The 21,266-nt window shown below is 40.7% G+C and overlaps 1 protein-coding gene across 2 annotated transcripts in view; it reads left to right on the top strand.

The window, feature by feature from the left end:
- nlgn2a (neuroligin 2a) overlaps window positions 1-21,266 on the top strand; it is a 238,306-nt gene that overhangs the window by 107,899 nt on the left and 109,141 nt on the right. The window contains exon 3 of one of the 2 annotated variants that reach the window (XM_024288708.2): window positions 10,908-10,961. The exons of the other annotated variant lie outside the window; for it this stretch is intronic. Within the exon in view, the coding sequence (XP_024144476.1) occupies window positions 10,908-10,961 (54 nt within the window). The remainder of the gene's footprint in view (window positions 1-10,907; window positions 10,962-21,266) is intronic. 2 annotated transcript variants of the gene reach the window in all.

Consider the following 21,266-nt stretch of genomic DNA (forward strand, 5'->3'; position numbering starts at 1 on the left):
TTATGGGATAGCCACAAACATCCAGCTTTGCTGCCATTTTGTATCAAAGTGTGACATTTGATACATGAATCTCTGGTTCAAGCTGAACAAAACAATATAACATACAATATGAACGTGTTAGGAATGTGGGCGCGGTTAGCCAAAACAACCGTTGCCAAGGAAATCTAAAGATTTACTTCTGCCGATTCTTCTAAAAGACACATAGACCTGTCCGTCACCCCTTGGCAACCAAATTATAAAATGGTTGCTATGGAGATAACCCAACAGAAAAGCTGCCATTTTGAAAAAATGTTTTTTAATTAATTTGTCACACGCAGCTCTTACCTGGGTGGCAGAGGCAGGAAGTTAGACTTAAGGGTAGTGAGGGCAGACAAAAACAGGGTAACTTGGGGGTGGCAAGTACGTAGTGCCCATAGAACGCCATTTGCGGCTTCAATTTCTATTGGTTTTGCCTTTTTTCTCCATATTGTTTCCTGTTTGACGTGTCCTTTTCCTCTCTTGTGCATGTCTCAAAAGCACAGTCAGCATCTACCGCTCCATCTGTCTTCTATTCCCCCCCTTCTTTTTCTTCTCTGCCTGCCCGGTTGTCCCAACCCCCCCGTTCCGCCAGCGCTGATCGATATTTCTCAAGTTTTCACTCTGAGGCTCCAGAATGAGGCACCCAGGGACGGGAAAAGTGAGCCAGAGTCGACGGCGAAAAGAAAAATAGTGTACGAAAAGGACGGAGAGGAGGAAGGGTATGGAGAAGAGGAGGGAAATTAATAGAGGGAAAGAGAGGCGAGGGAAGGAGATGATGCATTTCAGAAGGAGAAGGAGGCCAAAAGAGTCTTATAAATAAAAAATGTTCCAGCGAATCAGCGCGGAAGGCAGCAGCAGACATCATACCTCACTTTGTTGAACCATTTTGTTCTGCTGAAGAATGTCAGCTCTTTCTTCCCGATCAGGTACTTTTATTTTTAAAAGCTTGATGACAGCTCACAGTCGGCTGCTCTGACAGCGGAGCTGCATTCAAAGCTTTCATGAAGCCACTTTTTACTATTGTCATTTATTTATGGACATTTTTATAGGACAATCAAGAGCTTAAGTGCTGTTCCAGATACTCTGCATAGTTCTCAAACTGTCAGAACTGCTTATGGTTACGGTTGTTGGTTAATATCCAATTTTCTGATGGGCTAAAACTATTTTAGTGTTATTTTATCTGGATACAAACAGAAAACCAAAACAAACAGACTGTAAATGCTGGTAAATATATGTTGACTGTTGGTCTTCTAATATGCTTCTAACCAGCATTTGCTGTTTTATTTGTAGCATTTAAGGTCACTGTCATCTTATTTTTTCCTCCTGCACGTTAATATTTCTTTTTAAACCATTTATACATTTATTTTCATACTCATATAAGAAGTTGTTTTCCTATAGGAAGGACAAAAATCAATTTGAGTTATCCTTGTTTAAGAATCAGTTATTAAATTAGATTAAATTGGTAATACTTCAGAGATAATCTCTGACTTTATCCATAGAGTTCAGAACAGTGAAAAAAAAGCCTGAAGTGAGTTGGGGATAGTGACTCCGCCCACTTTTGGGGGTGGGAAAAAGTTGAGTTTTGATGAGTCTACCTATCTGTCAATCAAAAAAAAATTAATAAAAGACAAATTTAGGATCAGATTCAAATCTGAATAGCTGATTTTTATACAAACACACATGGAGTAATCATGAATCAAAAAACATATTTTGGACATTTTTAAACCAGTTTGTACAAAACTCCTTGAGGTATAAAATTGTATTTTAACCTGGGAATCATGAGGGATTTACTGACTTCTGACATCTGCCCCTAGTGGTCATTTAGTGAACTGCAATGTTGGATTTTTTTTTCAAACCCGTCAAAAAGAAAAAAGTGAGCTACCAGTAACAGAATTATCCATTTATAGTTAAAAAATAATTAAAAAAACAAATAAACATTTTGGCAATGGGAGGAGGTGATCATTGAGGTGTCAAAATGGACACATATTGCAAAACACTTTAAAATAAATAAATAAATGAGTCACGTGACCACCAACTGGATACCACACTTATCTCTCACAACATTGTGTTGTTTTGACATTTCTAGAATTTCAATAAAGTTTTCTGCATATTTATAACTAACTGCAGGCATTCATTTGCTTTTTGAAGGCCCTGAATCCTTTTTTGGGGGGTCAGATGGTTGCTGGAGCCTATCCTAGTTGTTGTTGGGCAAAAGGTGGCGTTCACCCTGGACAGGTCACCAGTCTGTTTTGGGTCAACACACATTCACAGTCACACCTAGGGATAACATAGAGTCACCAGTAAACCTGTGAAGGATGTTTTGGGACTGTGAGAAGAACCATCTCTGTGAAAAGTAGAACATGCAAACTCCACACAAGCGGGATTTGAACCAGGATCTTTTTACTGTGCGGAAAGACTGGTAAACGCTACACCTCATGCATCCTCTGCCTATTAAGGTTTTTTTTTTTTTTGCACCTGTTTCTTCATTTTTCTGCACGTGTGACGTTACCACAAAGCTACAAAAGGTTGGGAGCAAATAAAAAAGATGATCTCCTGGCCCTTCGTTGCATGGAATAAAGTGCAGCCTTAATCACAGGGACAGTTGTGGTTCTTTTTTGTGTTTCTTTTGTCAAACCGTGCAGAGAGTTAGCCGCCCACATTAAGAGCAATTGTTCTTAATAAAAGGGACTAATGGAGGGGTGAGATGTTGTTAACCTGCAGCTTGTTTGTCTCCAAGCTGCATGACTGAAATCATAAGGAGGAGTTTATTAACCAGGAGAACAAAAAAAACAACTTTTTGGTTTCTACTTCCTGTTGCATTCTGCTCTGCTTTTGTAAAGACTTTCTCCGTCAAGTCCTGTTTGTTGAGCATCAACGTTGCAAATCTAAGCAAAGAAACTTGTATTTACTGTGTTTTGCTCACTGGAACGAACTTCCAATTTGGGCCCGCTAACGGAGGCTTGTAGAGTCTGAGATGCTTCTATGCGTTCGGTTAATTTAAAAACGGGCTTCAAATGCTGCATCACTTAAGCCCCTCCAAACCATTTCCACACTTTCTCATGAACTACCAGCCACGTTCAAAGCCTTTAGAGACAGGAGAATCCCATATATTGGATGTAGGTTTTACAGGATAAAAAGTGGCGTTTCGGTTTTTGAATATCTAACACATAGATCAAAGAAGAAGTCGTATTTTTGTTCTCCAAAATAAACGGTGGAAATTGAAAGCGAGCGCTCCCTCTTTGACACGCGGTTCTGTCCCTGTTATCTTGTACAGACACTAGGAGAGAAATGACATTTGGAGAGATGTGGAGAATGCCAGGACCCACACTGGGTTACTGTAATTAGATCTACTGACAAGTGTCTGATTCAAAAGAGGAGAGGGACGATCCGATTTGATCATTTAAAACAGAGAAAGTACCATTTTTATTCTTGTACGTCCACGGATAGAAGTAATGTGATGACTTTTCAAAGTTTTTTATTGTTTATTTTAATTTAAATAGTTTTTTCCTTCAAAAATATTAAAATATTACAATTTTCTTAAGTTAAATGTGCTCTGAAAAAGGTAACAATGCAGGATTTGTCAATATGTCTATTTTTTTCCATAATGTTGGACGACTCCTGAACATTTTTTCATAGTTTAAAGTTTATTGTGAATGTAGAATATTAAGATAACTGTTGTTTCAACCCCCTTCGCCCCACCTCCACCCCATCCTTTCCTTTTACAAGCATTGCAGACAGGAAGTTTGACATTGTTCCCGGAAACCCTAAAGTTTGTGGCTTTAGGACCACATATTCAAAGAATCAACGAGAAGCTTTTCTTTCAATCAATCATTTTATCTGTGTACCACCTTTCACCAACACATGTAGAACACCAGCCACTTAACACAAAGAACATAAACACAGGTTAAAACAAAAAAAAAGTGAATTTAAAAACACAAACATAGAAAAGACAAACATTAGATGTTACGAAACACTGTGACTAGTGAGTTTTGTTTGTCCAAATATCCTCCAAAACTAATTCTGTGCCAATATTATTGCTAGAGCTCCAAAAGGAACAAAGTTGATTGATGGTTACCAGTAGTTTTAGTGAAATAAAAGTTCATACTTTACATTTCTTAATAAAATTGTTACGGTCCTAGGTCTTGTGAATCTGTTCCTGCCCCTTTTCTCTTCCACCTGCTCCGGTGACAGCTTTGACAATCAGATGACGGGATAAAAGAGGTTCTTCCTCTGGAGCTTCCTGCCACGGCCAGATCACTGCTGAAGGTCTCAACTCCCCAAGTCGGGGGCTCGTCCGGGATTGGCCCTGGACCGTAGCAAATAAAAGGGGAGATGAAACTGGCTTAAGCACTTTAGTATATGTAAAGGCTAATAAACAACCAGAAAAATAAAAACTATGAAAGTATGTTGAATGAATATCTGGGAATAAACAAAAGTCAAACAGATGAACGTTTGTATGCAAGGGAACTGTGAGGACACAGAGCTGCAGCATGGCAGGAAGCCTTAGAGAAAGAGTGATACTGAAGCACCTGTGCTGTGGATCTTTTATCACTGGAGCCTCCTGCCACGGCTGGATCAGTTGCTGAAGCTCTCAACTACCCAATCGTAACAAGTTAGGGGCTCGTCCGGGATAGGCTCGTGTCCGTATCAAATATAGGGGGATACAGACCTGGTTTTAGCACTTTAGTATGTTTAAAGACCCATGAACCCATGAAAGCGTGTCGTTGAATGAATATCTGGGAATGTACTTTTATGTTTTAAATGGAGCAAAATGAACAAAAGCCAAACAGATGAACGTATGCAAGGGAATTGTGAAGACACAAAGCCGAAGCACCTGTGCGGCGGATCTTTTATCCCTGTCATCTGATTATCAAACACCTGCACCTGTGCAGGAGGAGGAGGAGAAAAGGGGCAGGGACTGATTCACAAGACGTCACAAGGCAGTAACAAATACGATTACAGTTTTCAAGGGTCAAGAAATTGATGTGAAACCCCAATCGTCAAGCAACAGGAAATATTATGGTTTTGTTGGGTCTGGGGTTGCTGTTGTATTTAATGAGAAACTAATGTCTGGTTTCCACTGAGCTTTACGGACCGGACCAGTCCCCTCTTGGCCCGTTTAGAACGGTCCGGGCAATCCAAGTGAGCGTTTCCGTTGAGCGTTGGACCATCAAAGCGCATGCAGGGTGTATGTATGTGTCTCTGAATTTGTGGATTCAGCGTATCTCCGGTCTCCAACCCCCCACGAATAATGGGGAATAGTGTCTATAAAGATTTTTTTTATTATTTGCAAAAAGATTACGAGGGGACAAAGAAGAATACAGCCGAAAAGAAGAAAAAACTTTCAATTTAGATTGGTAAAAGCACTGGAGGGACGCTTGTTGTCGTAAAACCTTTCCGCCAGTCAATGGGTTACATCGTATGATGGGTCCATTCCATTTTTCTATGGACCTACAACCAACGGGGTACCAGAAATGGTACCTGTCGGTCCTACTAAATGGGTCCATTTTGTACTGGATAAGCTCGAAAGTCCGGTCCAGTCTGAACCTTCTTCTTATCCCATTTTTTGGTGTCGCCACAGCGTAACAGCACCCACTGTTTCGCATCAGTGATTTGGCAGAGTTTTTACACCGGATGCCCTTCCTGACACAACCCTGTACTTGGGGGGCACAGGGACCCAGTAAATCAAGGGTCTTGCCTAAGGACCCAATCTGGATGGAGATCAGTGGACACCTTGGGGATTGAACCCTAGTTTCCTGCATGCAAACCCAATACTTAGCCCAGTGAGCCATCCAGCCGGTGCAGTCTGGACCGCTCAGTGGAAACAAGGCTATAGTGTAGTAAAACAGCTACTACAGCTCAATGGTGCCAAGTTCGTTTGATCGGGCTTCATCCAAATGGTCTGACTGAAAGTTCTGGTGGTCCTGGTCGTCTCTGCTCTCAAACACCAACAAGCTACTCTGGAATGAGCTGAAAGCATTTGTTTCTATGTGGAGTTGGCATATTCTCCTTGTGCACGTGTAGACCGTAAAGTTGAGCCTCGAACACCGGCAACAGCCAAAAAAACACACATTCTTTGAACTAGCTTAACTCTAGCTAACCATACCATAAATTAACTCAAGGAGTTACGGTAGTTTAATATTTTTTCTAATTGAACTGATAAAGCTCTTAAGGGTTTTATTGGCGTGATTTCTTAAAAAAAATTAAAAAGTTGGGAGATTATTGAATTGCAGCTCGATGACGGCTGGCAGCGGCAAACACCTGGTGACAGTTTGAGGCTCAGAAATACGACTCAGAAAGGCTTTAGCAGCTCAACTCTGAATCCTTTTTTCCAGCTGCCATTCACCTGAAAATGGACCTCACAGCTGTTTGTCGTGACGGCAGAGCGTCTCTGAGCTCCTGTGACACTCGCACACATGCTGGGCTTACAGGAAGATTGACAGCGGTGCTTCCCCCCCGCCCGCTTGATCGTCGGAGCGTTTCACGTCTAGCATTATCACACACACAAAGCCCAACGTGCACTAAGACTGCATGAAATAAGGGAAGCCTTTGTGGTTGAGCAAACCTCAAAGACGCAGTCACATCTCACTCATTCCTCATCTACAACCTGCTCACACACTCAAATCTCTTTGAGTTATTGATTGTACCCTCTGCTGCGATATTTTAGCTGGAGGATAAAGACTATTTTCTGCTTTTATCTCCATTTGGCTCTCTCCGACGAGCCTCAAACTCGCGACAATCTTTCATGGTTGATTTTCAGTCTCACAAGCTGTCAGACACGGTTCCATTTCCTTGTAGATCGCCCGGGATCGCCTCACATCCCTCAAATGAACTCCCCCAGTCCGACTTGCTCTTTTTCCAGCACATAAACAGTCCAACCCACCCTCCCGCTGGTCAATAAACCCACGGAAACAGGGCTGCGCTTTTGTAGGCCCAGCAGAAATGACAGAAAGGTTGCCGTCGACACTACAGAGACTCAATTAGCGGATGCAGTCATACTGAGATCGGTACACCTCCAACAGGCTTTTCTAGCCCATTTACATTAATAACACCGACTGACGATGAAAACTGACCGTCAAACATGAAAGTTTACCTGAAAGTTTCTCTGCAAAAACTTAATCCCGACTGTTGTTTCAAGAGCAATAGTATTAGCAAAAATGGTTCATGAAATTAGCAGGCACTCAGTTCACGAATGTCGCACGAATAGGTTATAGTGCGTGATACGTAAGTGACCATAGGATACCCGTAAGATACTCACACAAACTATATCTAATTTCTCTATTTCCACACACAAGGAGTGCATAAAGAGCCCACACTTATCATGTAAATAGTACTAACAAGTCCTTGCAGAGTCTACAGGATTTGGGATGGTTGAAGAATTAAAAAATCTGTGCAGTACACCCATTGTCTTACCTACTACTGATCAAGTGTTCACCAGAAACTTTTGCCTCAACCGTTCTTGTAGGAGAGACGTACATGAACATTTTCGCTCTATGGATTCACCAAGCAGCCTTGATATCTCGTGTCACCTCTGTGTCTAACACTGGTCTCTGTAGACACATATCCCAAAATGCCACCAAACAATGACCCAAATGTAGGTTTTTCAGTTAATTTACACATCGAGCAACAGCCATGGAGGTTTTAAGAAATAGCTCAAATTTTACAGTAACCGCGCTATGTTTCTCTAAATGTTGACATCAGTCAATGGCAGCAACTGACTGTTAGGAGGGTCTCCAAGATCCCCTAAATCGTTTGGTGATTGACTGATTTCAGACCCTCCAGCTATCTCCCCTGCCCACTGCCACCGTCCGATTGTTAGAAATCGTACAGCAGCAGTGCAGGCACTCGACAAGGGCTAGTGATACGGACTGGGGGCCCAGCAATGACCAGACACCTATCTGGCAGTCCTGACCACCGTGAGTCCAAATGGGGAGACGATGTTGATGCTACACAAATCTCATCATGGCGTTGCTAGCACCACAGCAATTCAGAGACCTATGTGTTGACAAATTATGGTTGATGCCGAGAAGAACATGTCTCTTGGGAGACATGTTGCTTTTTATACCCAAGGCGGTTGGAGGCCATTGATATGGACAACCGCGGTCTGGAGACATTTACACATCGTCCAGTCAGAGCTACTCCCTGTGGCCACCCAGGTGTTGCCCGATTTTGTGATGCTGCCATCTCCAACTGACTGACCCCCGTTTACATTCATGACCACGCCAACAATTTTCAAAAAAATCATTCGGCTGCATGAAAGCTTGAAGATTCTGGCGATGTCTCCCCATCGCGCTGTTGTATTTGTGTCCATACCATAAATTTAATTCTGTCTTAATGTGAGACTCGAGTGTGACTCAAATTCTAGTCCGAGTGCATTTAGCATATACCTACTATGGAAAATACTGAGTTTTTACTATTTTTATCTTAGCACCTATGAAGTAGATGAGCATTGAGAGTATTTGTAGGTAGGAGTTTTCTTTGTCAATTGGTAGAGATTGTTGTAAGAGGCTCCTCCCACTTTGCATTCAGTTTTATTTAAGCTTTTTACTATCACCAATAAAGAAATGTACCAATTTTCCTAATATATATTAGACTTGTTAACATCAGCCTCTTGTAGTGCCATTAACTCTATCTTTTAGGACTTGTTGAAAAATAATAGCATTTCATTAAATCTCTTGCATTTTAATGTATTTTCTTGTATTTTTATTAATATCTGGAATAAACTATATTATGTGTTTTCATTTAAAATAAGTTTCTTTTTTAAACATGAAATAAGTCTAACTATTAGAATATAAAACAGTCCAGAAAGGTAGATTGATGGTTGGATTATATGTTTGGCCTGCAGGCACTGCATGTATCCAATCATGTTTATTCATGGTCATAAAAAGGCAAACACCACCAGCATAGAGGCCTCTTCTGCATTGGATGCACGCACCTTGCACATGAGCTTTTCTGAGACTGTCAGACATCTCCACGCCTCGTTACGTGTCCTGTGAAGAGCGGCGCTGGAGTGGCGTTTATAGGAGTTTTCTGGCCTTCGGGAGAAGCCGATCTGCACTGAAACCTTATATAAGCGGCTTCACAGCGAGCTACAGACGCAGAAAAACACAAAAAAGGAAAGTTGTTAGCTGTTGTTTTACACATAATGTGTGAAATGTAGAGTTATGATGACGTAAAAACCTCGGAACGTCTTTTTTAGTGATGTCATGTGCAGGTATGTGTGATGCTTAGACTTGTTCTGGTTCTGAATCACGCTGGTCATCAATGTGATTCTGTTGATTGGAGCGGCTGGAAAACCGGCTGTATTTTCCACCACATGCTTGATTCGAACCGCCTTGATTCTCATTGTGGGAGACGTCAATCATCCCTTTTTACCCAGCAGCCCGCTGGGCAGCATGGGTGGCTTGATTTCTGTTTTTCCCACCTTAAACTTTACTTCACCACAAAAGGGTATTTTTCCAGAAAACTCCACATATTTAATGTCCATCTGTGTATTTCTTACATACATTTTTTTTATTTTAGTAACAGTAAAACACTAAAAAAGATCAGGATCAAAAGGAATGATTTGCATTTTAATTTCTTCTCCAAAAACTGTCAAAATAAGCAAAAGAAAAAAAAACAGAGCATAAAATACACAAAAATAAATGTCTTTAATCTACTTTATAGACCCTTTTTGATGAAAATTGTGTTTTTATGGCATTTTCCTATTGATGAATAAAAAAAAAGTTGACTTTCTGGGTATTTCTTTATTTAAATCAATGTGAACCATATATGCTATTTGAAAAAGATGATATTTTTTTATGTAGATAAGCTCGTTCTGATGCATCCACTCCCATATTGTTGGCCATTAATGTTAGGTTGGGGCTGTAAGCTAGCGGGAGAGAGAGCAAAGAGAGAATGGGAAGGAGGAGGTGGGCGGGGTTGACCCACGCCCACAACTCTTATTTCTAATGATTTGCCGCTCTGCAGAAACTATGTTCTTAAAAAACACAGTTTTTTGGGGGAGATTTTAGCTAAAAACAGCAAAATCATAACTGAAATACCACTGGGAGTGATTTCAAAATACACCAAAAGATGGTCAGAGTTTAAAGTGTAAACATTTCAGTTTTCCAAAAGCAGCCAGAGGGCGGATCAAATCCCCCTCTACCTGCACGCCTTTGTGCAATTAGCGCCAGACGCTCTTGTGGTTTTACATCGACGCTCTGTTGTTGTGGTGCGTAATTACCAACCTGCCGGAGGAGGGGCGGTGTAGCGTAACCGCTAAATAATGACAACACACACACGGGAGCAGCTGTTCCTGATTTCACCTGTTTAACATGCTTTTTTCCCACAATTCCAGGGTCACGTCGCTCCGACGTGTCTGTGTTATCAAAGTTTGCTGAGGTTCCTCAGCGTTTGAGCATCAGGACCCAAACCCGCCGCTCTTCCTCCACATAGGTGTCCTCTTTTTACATTTTGAAACGGGTCATATTTTTTCTTAAGTTTGGAGGGAAGGGCTGGGTCCTGTTCTTCAAACCCCCTCCCCCTTTTTCAATTTCCCCACTTTTCACCTCCCCCGCTCCACCGCAGAACAGTTTAAAGGAGAGACTCACAAACAATGGCAGCCATTTTCTTCTACAGGGGGAGAACGGACGAATAAAAACAAAGTTTTCTTTCATCTTGTGTCTTTTCTTGTGATAAATCTGTGTCTGTGATGCTTTTTGTTTTTGTACTCTTTTTATAAAAAAACGAAAAAAAAAGCCCAACATGAACTCTTGCTGATTTGTCTTTTTTGCTCTTGCTTCTTTTCTTTTTTTGGTATTCTTTTTTTTTTCTTTTTCGGTTTTTGCCAGTAATCTTTTTTGAATTTTCTCTTTTCTCTTTTTCCCCCCTTTTTTTCTTAACCCTAGGTCCGCTCACAAAAAAAACTGATGAATCTTCAATGAACAAGCCGCGAGACGAAGGTATTTTTGTTGCATGTTTTTCCTTTTTTCTTGTTTTGAAGTCTTTTTTGGGGGGTGGTGGTGGGGGGAGGGGGGCACACAAAGAGTAGAAGTCAAAAAAAAAAACAAACACACACACCCAACACACACACACAAGTCTTTGGTGGGACTTCATGACAACATACATGTGTGTTGCTGATCTTTTTTTAAATAAAGGTGTCTCTTTGAATGCTAATTATTCGCTTGGTGTAACCATTGACTGTATATGAGAACCGGATCGAGTGACTGTGACATCAACCATAGAAAATTCTGATTCCAACGAAATTAAGTCAGTTCAGTCGCCTTTTTCTTCTGCGATATACACCGTGTTTTAGCCAAAACGTGGTTAGTTAGCAGGGATTGGTCGGAGTGGGTCCGAGTTTCTATGGCAACCACTCTTGCTAATCAGAAGTGAGCTTGTTGGAAGGTCACACCCACTTGAAAGCGGGCTAAAAACGTCAAATATTTTGAACATCAGGTCAAAAATAAAAATAAAAAAATAAGCGCTAAAAAGTAAAAAAAAAATTAGGGCGGTACGATGTGAGAAAACTTGCGATATTATCGATCAATATTGCGATAACGATATGAATTGCGATAATCTAAAAACATTTCAATTTCACTGCAACAGTTTTAAGGAATTAAAGCAATCGTGACATTAAACTCCAAATGACCCTCGTCTACATAAGAGGCGGAGTTCTAACATCAAAAGGACTCCATCGATTGGTCAACGGCGGTTAATCCGATTGGTCAAATCTCTAAGGAGCTTTATTTGATTTGTTAAATCTTTCAAGCATTTCATTTAAGAATGTGTGTAAACATTTAAGGTAACAATTTAGTGCAGTTTTCACTGTCTTTCGCAAAACGCACAGATATCATGATAACAATAAATTTGCGATTTATTGTGCAGGCTGATAGTAGAACAATATAATGACGGAATAATAGATGTTTATTTCTCAATAAAAGGGGTTTTGGTTCCTGAACTTACCAGGTGCTTCCTGTTTGGAATGACAGGGAGAGGGGTCACTCAGTCCAGCTCTCATTTACAGTCAATGGCTGTAACCTTGCTCTGGCTCATAGATGCCCTTAGAAAGCCCTGCACAACGAAAAATAAAGGAACTCGAACGCCATAATGGCTGCTGCAGCCTTGAAAACAGCAACATTGTTCCCCAAATCCAAACCGTCAGGATTCAGAACACCTATTGAAACCGGCACACACAATGAGGCGTTATGACAGCTCCAGCGGCGTCCGCTCCACAATAAAATTGCAGTCGAACGAGGAACCACACAAAACATTAAGCTGCGCTCATTCCGAGTCAGTGACGATCATATCCAATCAGGTAAGGAGAAGAGAAGCGGGAACGTCCAAGGACACTCGTGCCCCACTTTTGCAATCAACGCTGCATTTCACTCACCTCCTACCCGCAGCAAACACCTACCACCCCTCCATTTTCTTCTTTTGGATCCTTTCTTAAAGTGACTGGTGATATTTTGATCCACGTTTCTCTCTTGTGCTATTTTAAGGGGGTGAATCTTTTTCTTGCTCCTTCATGCTCTTTGATTCGGTGCGTTTTCTTCTCTTTTTTTTATTTTTTTCCTTTTTTTTCTTTTTCTTCAAGTTGGCAGCCGGGGAACGTTTGACACGAGGATTTTCTTGGTGATCAAACGCTCTGGCACAGACACAACTTTTTGAGCTGCCACAGCCAGCAGAGCATTAGAAACACTCCAGCTCTCGCTAGACAGCCCCTGCCTCCTTCATCCTTAATTACAACGCACAGTCTAAGTTGTTGACTAGGTCATTAGTGGCAGCTAGCGCCTCTTTACCAGGCTCAAACCACTGTCACAGGTAGTGGAAACCCCTTTGAATGCAAATCCATGGATTATATACCAGACCTCCTCTACATAAGGTGACTTTATTATGGTTTTACGCAAATTCTTTTCTCTGAAAATAGCCTTGACTTTCAGACTGAATCCTTGAATGTAAAAATAATTTAATTATATATATATATATATATATATATAGTGTGTGTGTGTGATTTGGGAGGCTTTTCCTTCCACAATGTTTGTTTTGTAAAATATTAAAATGAGTGTTCAGGAAAAAAAGCACCTAATTTGCCCGTTGTCTTAAATTTGATCCACAAAGTTTTAATGTGGTGTAATTGTTTATAAAGAGTTAATTATCAACATATGTTGTATTCTTTCAATAAAGTAAGTAGTTAAATACATAAATTAAAAACAATAAATGAGTCATTCTCGTCATAAAGTTCTAAAAATTAGCTAAACTTTTTCCCGCCAAAAGTGTTTTTGAGATTTCATGGGGGCAGCCATTTTGAAAGGAGCAGGAAAAGCCCTTCTACTGCCCCTAGTGGAATAATGATGAACTGCATGAAAGAAAATATGGACCAAGCAATAAAACATGGGTCTTAGAAATACATGTATCAAATATGATACAAGTGCTATAAAAGATTAACCCTGTAACGCCCACCATGTCACAGATATGACAAAATATTGATAATTTTTGTATTAAGATGTTTTTAAAGCTTTTGATGAGAAAAAAAATGCAGCAAAAATTTTAATGTAATATTTTGGTTTATTTTTTGCAGCAAAATATAACAAAATGTTCTTATATTTGCTGCTGAATCAAAAGGTTTATGCTCAGATATACAGTATAGATATATGTATGTATAGATATATAAAACAACCTGAGTACAGAACAAGATTTTGGAAAGGAAGGGATGAAGCTGAAGGACAATTAATATCATCCCTTTAGTGGCTAAGTATAAAGTTTTATGTACAGTCAGAGAAAAAATACAATGTGTTTATTAAGTAAAGCACAAACTTTTAGACATATTTTCCACTTTTTTATTTTCAGACTACAACAACTCCTAACAATATTTATACGTGAATGCTTTAGCCTTGTAAAGTCGTGACTCGCTTTTGTGAATTGACAGACACACTACTGTTTGTGTCGTCATGTTTCATCGGAAGATCTTCTAAGACGAACTTCATTCTAGTCCAGGAAAATAAATAAATATAAATACAATTCATACAAATAGAAGTGTCCTTGTCCAAATGTGAAATTGCTTTATTCTGATTTTTTTTTCCCACTCAGGGGCTTTCAGAGACAACAAGAGCTGTTGGACGGCTGCAGCAGCTCCAGATCGATCCTCAGGTTGATTGACGGAGCTGCTTGAGCGTAGTGTGTGTGTGTGTGTGTCTGTGTGTGTGTGTGTGTGCGCGGCGTCGGTACCGACTGCATTCAGGCTGGGTGGAATAGAGGAAAAAAAAGCACTAGAGAGTCTCACTGCGCCTCCACGAGTGTCAGCTCTGATCAGAGGCAAACCAAAGCCACCTGAGCCCCCGAAGCTGGAACGCGTTTCCGCTAGCAACAATGGCAAACAGGTTTGACATACGGTTGAGGACACAGCCGAGAAAGGAGAAAGGAACGTCCCATCGTGTGAAGAACACAGGTGCAACCACAGCTTTATGACACTCCAAAAACTCCATTTGCTGCCCTTCTAATCCATGAAATTCTAATTATTCACTCATCTGTAGACACAAAATGGATCTAAGAAAAGGAGTTGAGGCAAATTTTCAACCTTTACTAAGTGGATGCTGCTCTAATACCTGTAGACTGTCAATTATCTTCTTAAAATGCTATTTTCATCACATTTCATGGTGGATTTAGAGATTCACTCCAATAAAAATGGTGCTTCTAACACGTTCTTGTCGCGTTTTTCTCATAATGGAGGACATATATTAATTAATTTAAGACTAAAACTGCATTTCTGAGTGTTTTATTCAAATAGCATTGGATCTGGAGCAAATGAAAAAGTTTGAAAACTTTTTGGAGTTTTTAAAAAAGTTTGGAAAAAGTTCGCAGTCACTGCTATGGGCGGGCCAAAGCCACTCCAATTCTGAATCATCCACAAAAAATGATGCAGGGTTTTTTATTTTAGTGAAAAACTTTACATACAAAAAAATGTAGATGACTTTTTCTGGTTTTCCTGTGCTCAGTTAGCATTTATTACCTAAATTACCCAAAATGAAACCTTGCCTCCTGTTTTGTTGTGACGAATCTACAGTTTTTCAACTGTACAGGATAATTCATTCCTTTTTATGAATGCGGTCCACGTTCTATCATGCAAAAACTCGTTTCTCCTTCATTAGACAAAACTCATTAATCTGCATACATTTCATTTAACTCTTGATTTTTATTCAAATTTTATTTCAAGTTTAATTTTCAGCCGGTTGCAAATCCATTTTGTGTTTTCTGAGCCCCGATCAGGAATTTTCTAAATTGTGTTAGTGTCATTAATAACATTTTGGTTTATATGATCAGATTACGAGAACTGATAATTCCTCAGAGAGCCGAATTTACATGTAAATGGTGATAAGTGAAGCTCAAAACTGCAGTGATGGAAGCAGATTTTAGCATTAGCTGAAACATTAGTAGGACAGGCAGCAGGAAATTTTCATTTTTATTATTTTAGCCTTTCAGACACTTTTTTATGATGATCTTCTTGCAATAATACTAGTAAAACAGTAGAATGTAGCCTTTACTCTTACATAATAATTAGCTGTCACTTTTAAATAGGGTTTACGTCCATTCTTAAGCAGTCAGTTTACATTATTTATATGTATAAAATTTACTTACAGAGACTTTTGGTATCGATCCGAAACCAAGTAATAACAGGGGCAGTATCGTCAATATCGATACTTTTTTCTTGAAGTATTGTATTAGAGAATACTTTCAGAAATACATAATTTTTTGTTTCTTAAATCTATAATAGAACACAGGACAGAGACTTTCAGCAAATAAAAGAGTTTCTTTAAGCTCTTTCCTGCATATATTGAATAAAAACTACAACAAAAGTATCGACAGTATCGATCCCGATAGTATTGATATCAAGGTGAAGTATCGATACTATCAATACTCAAATCGATACACCAACCCCTAGTTTTATGTCTATAATTGTGGTGTCCAATACATCAGAATAGGTATATCACAGCAAATCAACAATAAATACACAAAAAATACATATGTATTTTTTTATGATTATAAATGTATAATTTTATTCAATTTTTACAATACTTAATTCGATTTTTCCAATTTTAAAGAAATAACGCTGTATTTTGTCCGTAATTAATTAATTAATTGCGATAAATGCCATAATTTGACCCCCCCCCCTAATTATAGTTTCACACTATCATGTAAATTCTAAATTTTAAATTCAATTAAAAACTCATTAAAAGGTTTTTTATTTAAGTACATATGAAAATGTCAAATTATGATTGTATTATTTGCTAATTAATAATCTATTAATAGTTTCAAATGTGAGCATTTTTTTCTCAATGGAGTTTATGGATTAACATTGAAGTTACAAACAAACCTGTGGGACAAATGGGGTGCTCAGTATTTAAGTTATCCCCCGAGAGAGCGTTTTGTCGTTAACTCTTCAATAGGGTGCATAAAAAAGGGGAGAGAAGAGCCATCAAGCCGGTTGTTTCTGCTCCCTCTGTGGCTCCTACAACCGCTGCACATGATGCCTCCAATTAGTCTAGATAAACAGTAACAGATCCCAATAAAACAAAGGAAGCCAGGATAATGCGCTCCGTGCTTTTGCCTCAGCCGCTAAGCAAAATATTAAATACAGAGCACGCTATTCAAATTTAATGCCTGTAAAAACGGGGAGTGCGAGACGCGATTTCCCCGCAGACCGCTGAGCGTTCGGAGCACAACAACAGCTCGGCATTACTCCGTTGTTTAACGGCCTGTAACAGCGGCGCTGCAGAAACGGGTTCCGCTCCGGTGAGCACACTTTACAGAAACGGCTCTGAATTCATGTCTTTCATCCCGACGTGTCGCAGGCAGTAATGGCTGAAAATGCTCTGGAAGATCTGCGTACAGACTGATTTCAAATATCAGTCTGTAGTTTGGTGATCGATGGAGTCTGCTCGTCTGTCTAAGATCCTTTTTTATGATACGAAATGTTCTATTTTCTTCTACAGAGCTTTAGTGTTGAATAAAGACAGGAACATAAGGATGGGGGGGATGTTATCTTTTATTTGTACTGTAGAATCGGCGCGTCTGGAGAAGCTTTCCTGCTAAATCTTTTCTAGGTTGCCGTTATAGAACGCTCCAGTATTCTCTGCTCTGTGCAGGTCACATTGTTGCAGCTGAATCTGTGAATAGAACAACAGGGAAACAAGATAAGCGTGAAAAATCAGCACAAGAAAACACATTATAGGGTTCAATTTGGCTTCATTGTCTACTGAGTCGAGATGACTTCATAAGAGGATCGTGTGTAAAATGTGAAAGTGCTGCAATAGGAGGGATCGTTGTGAATTCAAGAAGGGAGAATGAAAGTAAAAAACAAGTAGTTTGTAAGACTAGAGTTCTTTTATAACTCTCTTATTGTCATTGATGAGCAACCATCTTACGGTTGGGTCAGCCAACGTTATGTATTAGTGATGTTTCGTTTGTGGGAATTAGGGAGTAGTTATCAGAAAATATAGGTAGAGATTGAGGTTTGAGTAAAGTCGTTTCTATTAGCATTAGACAATAATATACTGTATTTTCCGGAGTATAAGTCGCAAGAGCAAAAAATATCTAATCAAGAAGAAGAAAACCATCTGGAGTAAAAGTCGGATTTTTAGGAGAAAAGTCTGACACTTCAGAACAAATCCGGTTAGCGTAGCATAGCTAAAAAAATAAATAAATAAAAACAAGAATGCTAATCTTTTGATCTGTATAGGACAAATATCAAAGTTTAAGAAGAAAACAATCAGATTCTCTTCCATGTTTGTTTTGGACGACACTTCTTCTGCCACTGTCTGTAAAAAATACTTATACTCAGATGCAGCGACCCCTAGTGGTTGTTAGAGGAAAGAACTGCTAAAAGACAACTAGTATTTACTGAGAAAATAACAAATATATGAGCCTATTTATGTCTCAAAATAAAAATAAAAAAATCCACAAATAAGTATTTGAGTATACCCGGGCTAAACTATGAAAAAAAAGGAAAACGCAACTTATTCTCTGTAAAATACTGTCCGATAGGACAACACATTCTTCCTCCCAAGTCGTCACATTTTTGACATTTGGTTAAAGACCCCTCTCCGTCACTTTCTGAAATTTTGGATTTCCTCAAGTCATCTTTTTTCAAAGTATTGGCTATTCCTAGTAAATCATGCGGCCCCAACCTCCAGACCGTGAACCAGAACTGGTCCAGTACTATGACGTGTAGTTCACCAGTGTCCTCAAACCTGACTACTGGTACCCTAACCCGACATCGAACCAGATATGGTACTGGACACGAACCTGTACCAGGTGCAAACTGGACACGATACTGGGCACGAACCAGTACCGCGTTAAGGTTAGGGTACCAGTGCTGGATGCGTCCTGAGGACCTGGTACAGCGTCTGGTACCCTTCCCGAGGGTGTCCTCAAACCTGACTACAAGTTACAGAATCCAGTCAAATCAGGTGACTGAGAAACCTTTTGAGGAAAAAAAGGCAAAAGAACAAGGCAAGGAAGCAATGGAAGAGAGTTAGATAAAAGGATTAGAAACCAAGGAACCTGGAAGAAACGCCTCCTTGTCGGCCAGATTGGAGCTTGGAGGAAAGAAATCAGCACTTGGCTGAGTTTATTGCTACGAGGGACACAACAGCGCAGGCTCTCTCAGGCCTCCTTCCAGCGCAGTGGAGGACCCGGCGCAGCCTCAGAGCTTCCAAAAGCTTTTGTGGATCTATTGAAACCCAATCAATACTCTTGGAAGTGCCCGCTGAATCAAATCAAGTTCGGAATTGTCAGAATGTGTTGCAGAGAAGACCTCCCAGCAGGCAGCCATGCCAGTGAAGCATCGCGGAATTACACACTGCATTCAGGGTTATACAGTTATGAGAGGCAAAAATCAATGGGAGTGCGCTCCGTGCAACAGAAGCAAATAGTTGCAGCACTAACACGATGGATGACGGTCGAGGACAGCTGCCCTCCTAAATGCTCTCCTTCCTCAGCTGTTCGGGCTCCCATGATGGCCAGTTAGAAAATAAAGTCAAAGACGGAGAAGCGAGCCGTCGCTGTCGAGTTAAGGGATAAAAGGCTGTGAAACAGTGTGTAATGGATGGGATTTAACAGTGTGATGCAGCTAAAGGGTGCACGCCATGCTTTGTTAGGAAAGTTCTCTCACCCCATATTAATCTGCAGCAGACCAAAGACTCCAGCTTAATTCAGCAGAACAAAAGCTTTTATTATAGGAAAACTCATTTGATGGGTCCAATCTTTGACTTTAAAGGCTGTTCTGCCACTTCTGCAGCTCTGTCTGTGACCCAAAGAGGCCGATTCACAAGATTATGATAGATAAAGACACATACCTTTCATATTTACAGCATGTATAGATATAAGTCCCTCTTAACCCTTTATAAAAACCAGTGCTATTCCTGGCAACACACAAAAACACAGACACTTTGGACGACTCTGATGATTCTGAAGCAGAGAAAAGCAGTGTGTTATGAAAGTTTTGAAACGTGTTGCATATCGGCCCCAAGCCTCACCAAAACCCCACTTTACAACTACACAGCAGTGCGTATCTCTGCAAAGCTTCACTTTAAGGTGGTAAATTCCTGCATGTCAACTCACAACCTCACATTACAACCACAAAGTGTTGTGTTTCTATGAAAAGCTTTACTTTATCATCGTGAAGTGTCTTAATTTGACACTTAACAACATAAAAATGTTGCCTTTCGACACAAAGATTACCTTTATTACTGTAAATTGTTGCATATTGGCGAAAAGCTTCACTTTACTACATTGAAGTGTCGAAATTCCCAAAATGCAAACAACAGACTTAGTTTGTTCCCTTTCACCACCAGGAAATAGTCTGTTCCCACAATGGCAAGAACAAGACCTAGACGATAAACATTCCAAATCCAGCACCCTGAGACTGTATGCTAGCCGTAAGGAAGGAGGCCGAGGACTAGTGAGTGTGGGAAGTACTATCCAGGATGAAACATTCAAGACGCAGGAATATGTCAAACTCCAGGCTCCAACTGACAGTGAATGATTCAAGCAATGGAGAGCAGAGGATGCGATGCTGGAGGACAGAACCTCATGGGATGTACCACCGGACAATAGCTGAAGTGGCTGATATCAAGAATTTCTACCAATGGCTAGAGAGGCCTGGCCTGCAGGACAGCACAGAAGCGCTGATCCTGGCAGCACAGGAACAAGCCCTGAGCACCAGAGCGATAGAGGCTCAGATCTACCAGACCAGACAACACACCAGCCTGGGGACCTGCTCACTTTGGCCCACTCTGGCTAGCTAGATAGCAGCGTGAAGGTTCTTGCTGGATTAGGCTCTTATGGTGCATTCACACCGAACGTGGCAGACGGCGTCAACTTTCAATGTTATTTCAATGTAAAGTCGGATCTGCCGCGGCGCGATTTCGGCAGCAAGCTTGACGCAGCCCATCAACCAATCAGGGACCCAGCTTTGGGCAAGGGACGTTTTCAGGGACTAGATCAAAGAGTAGAAGTAAACATTCAATATGGTGGCTAGATGCAAGGACTGTCTCAGTTCCTGTTGGGTGAAGGCGGGATAAACCCTTGACAGATTGCCAGCCTATCACAGGGCTTATGAAGCTGGATGAACGGCTACGCTAGCCGGTGAATTGCTTAGCAAGCTAGTTAGCGCTGCTCCCCAGGCTCCAGAAGAGCTGATGGCAAGCCCAGCTGTCTAGGCGCCCGGCAGATCTAGCGGGGTCTACTGCCCAGGCTGTGGGTCCCTGGGCAGCGGACCCCGCTCTGCCCTCCCGCCGGCGGTTAGCTGCCCAGCAGCCTGGAGGTACACAGAACTACTGGTACTCCCAAGCCGGTCGTAAACATAACGAATGGCTGAAGATCGAGGCTTCTAACCGGCTGGAAGCCATCTATTCCCTCCATCCTGAAGGGGATGTCAACACCTTGTCCAACAAAACGGTGCTACAGGGAGAGCAGCGTCCTCATCTTTATGGAGACATCGCTAACCAGCCATGTACCACTAGGAGAGCAGGCCGCGACCCTGAAACCAGCGGGAAAAGCAAAGGAAGTGGTCTAATCCTCTATGCTAACCATACAATCTAGATACATATCTAGCTAGCTAGGTAATCTCGCACTTATGTATATACATACTGATTTAATTATGCTTTTCACGAGTGTGTGACTAAGTATGTGTGTGTAGTACTTATACAGAAAGTTGTGAACCGCTCTTAGTCTGGCTCGTCACCAAGGAAGTGTCTGTCATGGGAAAC

Source organism: Oryzias melastigma, linkage group LG18 (genome assembly GCF_002922805.2).
Source record: "Oryzias melastigma strain HK-1 linkage group LG18, ASM292280v2, whole genome shotgun sequence".
Classification (NCBI taxonomy): domain Eukaryota; kingdom Metazoa; phylum Chordata; class Actinopteri; order Beloniformes; family Adrianichthyidae; genus Oryzias; species Oryzias melastigma.